At 45.3% G+C, this 10,948-nt stretch overlaps 1 protein-coding gene across 1 annotated transcript; it reads left to right on the top strand.

Annotated features, from left to right (window-relative positions):
• The first annotated feature begins 2,311 nt into the window (after positions 1–2,311).
• LOC140198237 (heat shock cognate 71 kDa protein-like) lies at positions 2,312–4,678 on the top strand. The gene has a single exon (XM_072259282.1). The coding sequence runs from the start codon at positions 2,431–2,433 to the stop codon at positions 4,351–4,353; it is 1,923 nt and encodes a 640-aa protein (XP_072115383.1). The 5' UTR covers positions 2,312–2,430; the 3' UTR covers positions 4,354–4,678.
• The last annotated feature ends 6,270 nt before the right edge of the window (positions 4,679–10,948 follow it).

The raw sequence follows: 10,948 nt of genomic DNA on the forward strand, positions 1-10,948 counted from the left end.
ATTTTAATTTAAGAATAATTTCCTATGCCTGTCCTGTACTGCTGGTACAAAATAATAAATTTCACAACTGGTTTCAGTGATAATAAAACCCAATTCTTCTGAGGCTACAACTTTTGTGAATTTTCTGACTCCAATCGAAATTACCACCTGAAATGACCACTATTCATTTCCATAGATGCCGCCAAGTTCCTCCAGCATTCTGCATATGTTGCTTTGGATTGCCAGCATCTGCAGACTTCACGTTTCTGATTTATGGCCACTTGTACAAACCAAACCTGTTAGTTGTCCAGGGATATTGTGAAAGAAGCTGCACAAAATTCACTGTTATATTTTGTCTCTCCACATTATCATTGATGGTTTACATTTAATTCAACCAACATAATCTTTGTGCTAAATATCACCCTTGGCTTCAGCCTGAGCTGGAGAAATTTAAAGTTGTGTATGTTTTCCATTCAGATTATGTAGGAGCAGAAAAACAATTGCTAAAATGATAAAACATAGATCCTCATGTTAGCCATTTCAGCCATGGGAAAAAAAAAACCTCTGGCTTTAGGGTGAAAGGGGAAAGGTTTAGGGGGAACTTCTTCACCCAGAGTGGTGGGAGTGTGGAACAAGCTGCCATCTGATGTGGTAAATGCAGGCTCACTCTTAAGTTTTAAGAATAAATTACATAGATACATGGATGGGAAAGGTCTGGAGGGTTATGGACTGGGTGCAGGTCAATGGGACTAGCAGAATAAAGTTTCAGCACAGACTAGAAGGGCCAAATGGCCTGTTTTCTGTGTTGTAGTGTTCTATGGTTCTATCCACATAGATGATCAGTGCCCTTCATCATCTCATACACCTCTATCAGATCATCTCTCATCCACCGTTGCTCCAAGGAGAAAAGGCCAAGTTCACTCAACCTATTCTCATAAAGTGCACAATCCAATCCAGACAACATCCTTGTAAATCTCCTCTGCAGTCTCCCTTTAGTATCCACATCCTTCCAGTAGTGAGGTGACCAGAACTGAACACAGTACTCCAAGTGGGGTCTGACTAAGGTCTGATACAGCTGTAGCATTACCTCACGGCTCTTGAACTCAATCCCACAGTTGATGAAGGCAAACACACCATACGCCTTCTTAACAACACTGTCAACCTGTGAAACAGCTTTGAGAGTCCTATGGACATGGACCCCAAGATCCCTCTGATCCTCCACACTGCCAAGAGTCTTACCATTAATACTATATCCTGTCATCATATCTGACCAAAATGAAACACTTCACACTTATCTGGGTTGAACTCCATCTGCCAGTCCAGTTTCGCATCCTGTCAATGTCCCGCTGTAACCTGTGACAGCCCTCCACACTATCCACAACATCCCCAACCTTTGTGTCATCAGCAAACTTACTAACCAACCCTTCTACTTCTTCACCCAGGTCATTTATAAAACTCACAAAGAAGAGGGGTTCCAGAACAGATCCCTGCAGAACACCACTGGTCTTTTTACACCGCTTAATTATATGTTATTAACCTGTACAGATTTTTATGTATTGTACTGCTCTGCTGCCACAAAACAACAAATCTCAAGGTATCTGTCAGCGGTAATAAACATCATTCTAGGTTTCCCTCCGTCCTAAGTAAGAACAAACGTCGGTAAGTTAACACCCCACCGCAAAATCACTCAGATTGTACAATTTCTTGATATTTCCGGAAGGTTCTAGACACCCCTTCGCCCCCCACAACAGCAACACGATTAAAGTCCTAAGAATAACTCAACTCAACTCTGGCCAATTCCCAGAGTCGACACACTCATTTTTTACGTTCTTCCCAGAGCTTCCTGGACATCTTTTTTTACAACGCCATCGACCCCACCGTCACACCAGCAAACTTTCTGCCACTTTCCAGAAGTTTCTTCCGCCAACGCCCGCGACCTTGATACTGAACGAGGTCGTAGAACCTTCACCAGCCTTCGGCAATGAGCTCAAACTGGGGCACTCCCATTGGCTGCGCAAGCCGTCAGTCATGGAGCTTTCGCGAAGGTGGGGCGGGCCACGCGGCCATTGGCTACCCTGAGAAATGTTCACCGAACCCTCCGGCACTTTCGTTGGATGAGGCTGTCATCCATCAGCGTCACCTCCAGATTCTTCTCGAACTCGTGCAGTAGCTTGATATATACCGCGCTGTCATTGGTCCACTTTTCAGAACCTTCTCCAATAATTGAACGGTGAGTCATCAGTTCGTCTTCTTATTGGTCAGATAAATGTCAATCAATGCTTGGTCTCCGCCCTACCCGGGGCGCAGATTATATATAAGCAGAAACGGAGTAGCTGTACGGCAGTTTTAAGCGGTTTGACTGAGAGAGTTGTGGCTGTTTGGAGATAGCGGAATCCAATATTTGCGTGTTGCACCGGACAAGATTCTTAAGGGACATCGACAGAGAGAAAGATGCCTGCATCCAAGGGAACAGCTATCGGTATCGACCTGGGCACCACCTACTCCTGTGTGGGGGTATTCCAGCATGGCAAAGTGGAGATCATCGCCAACGACCAGGGCAACCGCACCACCCCCAGCTATGTGGCGTTCAACGACACCGAGAGGCTCATCGGTGATGCAGCCAAGAACCAGGTGGCAATGAACCCCGCCAACACCATCTTTGATGCCAAGCGGCTTATTGGGAGGAGGTTTGACGACCCGACGGTGCATTCCGACATGAAGCACTGGCCCTTCCAGGTGGTGAGTGATGCGGGGAAGCCAAAGGTGAAGGTGGAGTACAAGGGGGAGAACAAAACCTTTTACCCAGAGGAAATCTCCTCCATGGTGCTGACCAAGATGAAGGAAATTGCTGAGGCTTACCTTGGCTACAATGTCACCAACGCTGTCATCACTGTTCCTGCTTACTTCAATGACTCCCAACGCCAGGCAACCAAAGATGCTGGTGTGATAGCTGGTCTCAATGTCCTGCGTGTCATCAATGAGCCAACAGCAGCTGCCATTGCCTATGGTCTGGACAAGAAAGGCAAAGGGGAGCGTAATGTTCTCATCTTTGACCTGGGTGGTGGCACCTTCGATGTGTCCATTCTCTCCATCGATGACGGTATCTTTGAAGTGAAATCAACAGCTGGAGATACCCACCTGGGAGGAGAGGACTTTGACAACCGCATGGTCAATCACTTCATTGAGGAGTTCAAGCGAAAATACAAGAAAGACATCAGCCAGAACAAGAGAGCGGTGAGGAGGCTGCGGACGGCCTGTGAGAGAGCAAAGAGAACGCTGTCTTCCAGCACCCAAGCCAGTATTGAGATTGACTCTCTCTTTGAGGGAGTTGATTTCTACACCTCTATCACAAGGGCTCGCTTTGAGGAGCTGAACTCTGACCTGTTCAGGGGCACTCTGGAGCCAGTGGAGAAAGCCCTGAGAGATGCCAAGCTGGACAAATCCCAGATCCATGAAATTGTCCTGGTCGGAGGCTCCACCCGAATCCCCAAGATCCAGAAGCTGCTGCAAGATTTCTTCAACGGTAGGGAGCTGAACAAGAGCATCAACCCCGACGAGGCCGTGGCCTATGGGGCAGCTGTCCAGGCGGCCATTCTGATGGGCGACAAGTCGGAGAATGTTCAGGATCTGCTACTCCTGGATGTTGCTGCTCTGTCATTGGGGCTGGAGACGGCAGGTGGAGTCATGACCACCCTTATCAAGCGTAACACCACCATCCCCACCAAGCAGACCCAGATCTTCAGCACCTACTCTGATAACCAGCCTGGGGTCCTTATTCAAGTGTTTGAAGGCGAGAGAGCCATGACCAAGGACAACAACCTTCTGGGCAAGTTTGAGTTGAGTGGCATCCCTCCCGCTCCTCGTGGCGTACCCCAGATTGAGGTGACCTTTGATATTGACGCCAATGGCATTCTCAATGTCTCTGCTGTTGACAAGAGCACCGGGAAAACAAACAAGATCACCATCACCAATGACAAGGGCAGGCTGAGTAAGGAGGAAATTGACAGGATGGTGCAAGATGCAGAGAAGTACAAGAATGAGGATGAAATGCAGCGGCAGAAGATTGCAGCCAAGAACTCCCTGGAGTCCTATGCCTTCAACATGAAGGGCTCTGTGGAGGATGAGAAGATGGCTGGAAAGATCAGTGCTGAGGACAAGAGGAAAGTCATTGACCTGTGCAACGAGACAATATCCTGGCTGGAGAAGAATCAGATGGCAGAGAAGGAGGAGTTTGAGCACAAGCAGAAAGAGCTGGAACAAATCTGCAATCCCATCATTGCCAAACTGTACCAAGGAGCAGCCGCAGGGGAATCGTGCAGGGCACAGGCTGGGAATGCCAGTTCTGCTGGACCAACTATTGAGGAGGTGGATTAAAATCCAATAAAGTGCATCGTGTTACATCGGGGCTAAAATGACTGTTCACAGTAGCCCACAGTGGACTTGACCTAATGTAACTGATCACAATTTTGCCTGATGATCTTATACTTGTTTGTTAATGTGTTATGTTGCTAAATCCAGTTTTCGAGGGGATGTTTGTAGTATTTTTTAAATATCTGTTGCCTTGTTTAAAGCACTTTGTTTTGTTTAGGACTTTTGATTGTACTTGGTGACCTGTTCACACAAGGGGTCTTAAACATTTATTTATACTTCACTTAAGATGTTTGGAAATAAATAACCTTTTGAAGTTTCATTTCTGAAACGTTGTTTCCTGTCATTTCTACTTTCTGTTTCTAAAATTGCTTTGGAGCCAATGAATTGTTTGTAGCTGTTGCTTTTTAGGAAAATTATTAATTAAGATGTTGCTTTGTACAAAAGAAGTCTATGATTAGCTCTAAGCTCACTGAGGTTTTTGTATCTAAGCACCAACAAATAGGGAATGCTATCCTGTGTGGAGCAAAAACTCGAGTGAGTATATTGCCTCCTTTGTGTTAGAGTTGAGGGTATTACTGAGCAGCTGAAGAATACTCTGGAGAGGAGAGGTTGAACATGCAGGAAAATATTTATATTGGTACCACTAACAAGCAAAAATTAGCTGATGTTTTGCTGGTGGGTTTTAAAGAGCTGGAAGATTAGGAGGCAACATTTCAATGAATTAAAGAACTGAAAATAATGGAGATGAATGTGTGATTGAAGCATGAAGTGTGGTATTGATTCCTTGAGCAGTACAAGATGTTGGAGGAACTCACTAAGTTGGGCAGCATTTATGGAGGGAAATATTGATGTTTGGGGTCAAGATGGGTCATCTCAATCTGATTTATTATTACTCACTTGGGACATGAAACTTGTGGCAGCAGGGCAATGTAAAGAAATTGATATAAATTACCAAAAAATGGGAATCTGAAAGAAGGGTGAGTATTAAAAGTGGGATGTGGTGGAGCAAATGTTGGTAGGTGATTCAGGTGAGGAAGGGAGGAAAATGACAATGTCAAAAGGAGGTGATGGCTGGAAGTAACAATGTGCTGAAGATGATGGAATCCGATCAGCTAAACTGGAGTTTGGGGAAAAGTGGAGGGAGGGGGAGGGGAGTAGGTAGGGGATCTAGTGGGAGGAGAGTGATGGGCAGATGGAGGGTACTGCAAGATGACAAACCAAGAGGAAGAAAAGTGATGGGGGGGTAGTTAGTGGAATTTTGAGAATTCAATGTTTATTCTGCTAGGCTGTAGTCTGCTCAGGGAGAATGAGGTACTGGTTCCAGGGAAGGTAGGACCTGGTACAGGCCAAACACCTTGTCCCTCTACAGTGCACAGGCCAATACACCAGTGGATGGATAGTTAGTTCTGCAAAGGAAGGGCTTACATTAGCTGCATAGGCTGCTGAGCAAAGGTTCAGAAGGAACAAAAGCAGAACTGGAAATGAAAGGAAGGAAACAAAGAGAAATGTCATTTGGTTGTGCTTAATGGTATCAAGGAACAACTGGCCATGTATTAGGAAAATGCCATGGTGTTGTTGGAATACAACATTTAACAATTATAAAAATTATAAAGAAAATACAAGCAATTGAGGTTAGATGTGCATAAATTCCAGCATGTATTTACAATGTAACCATAACAAGGTGTTTACTATTCCGTAAATCTAACTGGGGATTTTAGTAACAGAGGGCAGATGAGTTCAAGGTACTGATGAGCACGTGGAAACATTAATTATTATGGAGACAAGGATTAGGAGGGGACATTTAATCCTATTATCCAAAACACACGGGAGGGCAGGGGTTATTGCTGCCCCAGTAGACCAAAGCTGTGTTTCAAGTCTGTGATTTTGACATCAGCCTTTGCTAAGACATATCTCCTAAGATATGGGAAGTGATAGTCATACATCACGAAAACAAGCCCTTTGGTGTACTTTATCCGTGACCAAGAAACGTCTAACAAGCATTTTCCTGTGTTAGATGCATATCCCTCTCCACCTTTCCGTTTGCCTGCGCAGGTGCTGTTACTGTACCTGCCTCAACCATGTCCTCTAGCAGCTTGTTCCATATACTGACCACCCTCTGGGTGGGGGGGGGAGATGCCTCTCAGGTTTGTACTAAATCTGCCCCTTCTTACAATAAGCCTATGACCTCTAGTTTTTAATTCACTTTTACTGTGTGTATTCTCTCCCTCAATGTCACAAAGACAAGGGAACTGGTTGTGGACTACAGGAGGAATGGAGACAGGCTAGCACCCATTGACATCAATGGATCTGGGGTTGAGAGGGTGAACAGCTTTAAGTACCTTGGCATACACATCACCAAGGATCTCACATGGTCAGTACATACCAGCTGTGTGGTGAAAAAGGCACAACAGCTCCTCTTCCACCTCAAATTGTTGAAGTTTGGTAAGGGCTTCCATATCCTAAGAACTTTCTACAGGGGCACAATTGCGAGCATCCTCACTGGCGGTATCACTGTCTGGTATGGGAACTGTACTTTCCTCAATCACAGGACTCAACAGAGAGTGGTGCAGACAGCCCAGCACATCTGTAGATGTGAGCTTAGAAACATAGAAAACCTACAGCACAATACAAGCCCTTCAGCCCACAGAGTTGGGCTGAGCATGTCCCTACCTTAGAAATTACTAGGGTTACCTATAGCCCTCTGTTTCTCTAAGCTCCATCTACCTATGGAAAAGTCTCTTAAAAGACCTTATCGTATCCGCCTCTGCCACTGTTGCCGGCAGCCCATTCCACGCACTCACCACTCTGAGTATATATATATATAAAAAAAAACAACTTGACCCTGACATCTCCTCTCTACCTACTCCCCAGCACCTTAAACCTATGTCCTCTTATGGCACCCATTTCAGCCCTGGGGAAAAAGCCTCTGACTATCCACACAATCAATGTCTCTCATCATCTTATGCACCTCTATCAGGTATCTCTCACCCTCCGTTGCTCCGAGGAGAAAAGGCCAAGTTCACTCAACCTATTCTCATGAGGCATACTCCCCAATCCAGGCAACAGCCTTGTAAATCTCATCTTCACCCTTTCTATGGCTTCCACATCCTTCCTGTAGTGAGGTGACCAGAACCGAGCACAGTACTCCAAGTGGGGTCTGACCAGGGTCCTATATAGCATCCTACTAATCAGGACATTAACAAAGACAGGTGTGTAGAAAGGACCTGAAGGAACATTGGAGATCTGAGTCACCCCAACCACAAATTGGTCCAGCTGTTACCATCTGGGAAACAGTACCGCAGCATAAAAGCCAGGACCAGCAGGCTCCAGGACAGCTTCTTCCTGGTGGCCATCAGACTGATTAATTCATGCTCATATGATTATATTTGTATGTTATATTGACTGTCCTGTTGTATATACTATTTATTATGAAGAGAGAGAAAAAGGGCACGTTTAGATGGCAACGTAACATAAAGATTTTTACTCCTCATGTATATGAAGAATGTAAGTAATAAAGTCAATTCAATTCATATTCAATATTTACCCTACCTTTGCCCCTCATGATTTTGTATGTTTCTTTAAGGTCAGCCCTCAGTCTCCTATGTTCCAAAATAATAAAGTACTCTGCCCAACCTGTCCCTATAACCAAGCTCCTTAACGCCCAGCAACAGCCCTGTAAATCTTTTCTGCACCCTTTCCAGCTTAATGGCTTCTTATTTATTCCAGAGTGACCAACACTGAACACAATGCTCCTTGTGCAGCCTCACCAACTGCAACATGATTTGCATTTGCAACTCACACAAAATGCAGGAGGAACTCAGAAGGTCAGGCAGCACCTATGGAAATGAATAAACAGTTGAAGTTTCGGGCCAAGACTCTTCTTCAGGACTGAGAAGGAAGGGAGAATATGCCAGAATAAAAAGCTGAGGGAGGGGACAGAGGGTAGCTGGAAGGTAACAGGTGAAGCCAAGTGGGTGGGAAAAGTCAAGGGCTGGAGAAGAAGGGATCTCGTCTCATATAGAGGCAACGGTAGTACCTGCGGACCTGCAGTTGATACCAGTAGTTCACTAAATGACATGCGATGACAAAATGTTGGGAAGCCAAGGAAAAGAGCCAATGCCTTAAAGAGCCATCACACTCCTTCGATACTACTACGCCAACTCAAAGCTTCATACTCACCATACAGAGCCCCAAGGACCAAGCCCACCTCAGCCTGTGTGAAGCCCATTGTGATGTGATTCTTCAGCTCTTCTGCAAACTGCTCCAAGCCCTCCGAAGTGGGAGACTCCTCAATGCCACCACCCTAGATCCAATATTTTATCCATTTATGTGCTGAAATGTTAACTCTGCTTCTTCCCCTGCAGATACTGCCTGACTTACGGACAGAGAGATGGAGACAGGCATTGTGGCACTCCTGGTCCACCATTTCTATACTCCTCTTAGATCCTACTTCTCATCTACATTTTGGGGGCAATTTACAGTGGCCAGTTAACCCACCAACCCGCTCAACTTTGAGATGTGGGAAGGAACTAAAGCACTTGAACGGAATTCAAATGGTCACAGAGGGGAAAGTGCAAATTGCACACTCAGATTCTGAGGTCAGGTTGGAACCTATGACTCGAGTGATGTGAAGTTGCAACAGTACCCATTATGTTACTGAACGATTCCAGAGTTAGCAATATCAAAGGAGGGGTTACACTGGAAAGGTGGGCTTATTCTCCTGGGAAATAATAAAGGATGATTCAGGTTCAGCTTTATTTATTTATTTATTTATTTATTTATCAATCATATGTCCATCAAAACATACTTAAAATGCACTAACAGCCAACTCAACCTAAGGATGTGCTGGGGGCAGTCCACAAGTGTTGCCACATGGTCCAGAACCAACATAGCTCACAATGTTCAGCAGAACAACAATAACAACAACACTACAACAGCAAAATAAGCCTCTTTCCTCCCTCCCACCCACACACACAGTCAGGATTCTAACCCAGGACAGACTGTCTCCAGTAGACCTGTGGACTTGCAGACACACTCACAGAGTAACACACACAAACTGTTGGGGGAGCTCTGCGGGTCAGCCAGCGGGAGAGGAATAAAGAGCCGATGTTTCAGGCCCAGGACATATTCACATATGTTGGAAAGCCACATATAGTGTAAGTAGAGGGAAACATTTCCTATAGGTAGATAGGGTGGTAAAGCAAGTTTTTGTCATATTGGCCTTCATAAATCAACATATTCACTACAGGAGATGGGATGTTATGTTGAAGTTGTATAAATATTGGAGGACTGTGTGCAGTTTTCATCACCTACCCACAGGTGGCTAAATAAATAAGGTTGAAAGAGTAGAGAGAAATTTTACAAGGATGTGGCTGGGTCTGGAGCACCTGAGTTATAAGAAAAGTTGAATAGATTAGGACTTTATTCCTTGGAACGTGGAAGACTGGGAGGGGATTTGATAGAGGTATACAGAATTATGAGGGGTATAGAGAGGGAAAATGCAAGCAGGCTTTTTCCACTGAGGTTGGTGGGACTGCAACCAGAGGTCATGGGTTAAGGGTGAAAGGTAAGGGATTTCAGGGGAGCATGAGAGGAAACTTCTTCACGCAGAAGGACGTGAGAGTGTGGAACGAGCTGCCAGCACAAGTGGCGCAAGCAAACTCGATTTTTAAGAGACGTTTGGATAGGTAAATGGATGATAGGGCCATGGTAGTACAGGTCAACGGGAGTAGGCAGTTTAAATGGCTCGATACAGACTAGATGGGCCGAAGGGTCTGTTTCTTTGCTGTAGTTTTCTGTGTCTCTATTTGGAAATAGTTGAAGATGGGGGAAATAAGAAGATACAAAGTAGGGTGGTTAAAGTGAATAGTGAGAAAGGTGCTTGTTAGTGGTTCTGATTTAGAATTCACTGATCGTGGGGCTAATAAAAATACAGCATCATTCAGTGCGTTCATGAGGGAGAATTTGTAGGGCAGTGGGGACATGGGACTGACAGGGTCACGGAAATACCTCTTGTAGGAACTCGGCATCTTTTGGGGGAGAGAGGAACTATCGACGATTCGGCTCGAAAGCCTGCATCAGGACGGGGTTGCTGAACTTGTGCTGCCGTGGATTCAGAGGATCCAATGGCTTCTTCTGGGCTGCAAAAACTCCACGTTCGACGCTGGCGAAGCCCTTTCCGGCCGCTCGGAACTCGGGCTCCTGTCGCTCAAAGCCCCGCTTTATTTTGATTTATGTTCGTCGCTGAATGGAATGACCTTCCCAGTCCACCGCCCCCTTCAAATTCCGCCCTTATCCCTGCTCTCCCTGCTTCGCGTTCTGTTTCCTTTACTTTAAACCGGTAATGCATTCTGCGAGAAAGAATCTCTTCTCTTCCAGGACCGCTCTTTTCATCTTCCTCTTGCTGGGGCGTTCGTATTCTGGTAAGACAAGCATTGTTGTTAAACACCTGTCTATTAATTGTACATGTCGCCTGCAGCCCGTTTCAATCGTGAAATAATTGTAAAATAAACATCGGCTTGCAGTCGACAGGCTTGTGCAAACATACAGGCTAAATTTTTTTTATTTAGTTAATTGTATGGTAAATCCAAGAGAAATA

Source organism: Mobula birostris, chromosome 5 (genome assembly GCF_030028105.1).
Source record: "Mobula birostris isolate sMobBir1 chromosome 5, sMobBir1.hap1, whole genome shotgun sequence".
Classification (NCBI taxonomy): domain Eukaryota; kingdom Metazoa; phylum Chordata; class Chondrichthyes; order Myliobatiformes; family Myliobatidae; genus Mobula; species Mobula birostris.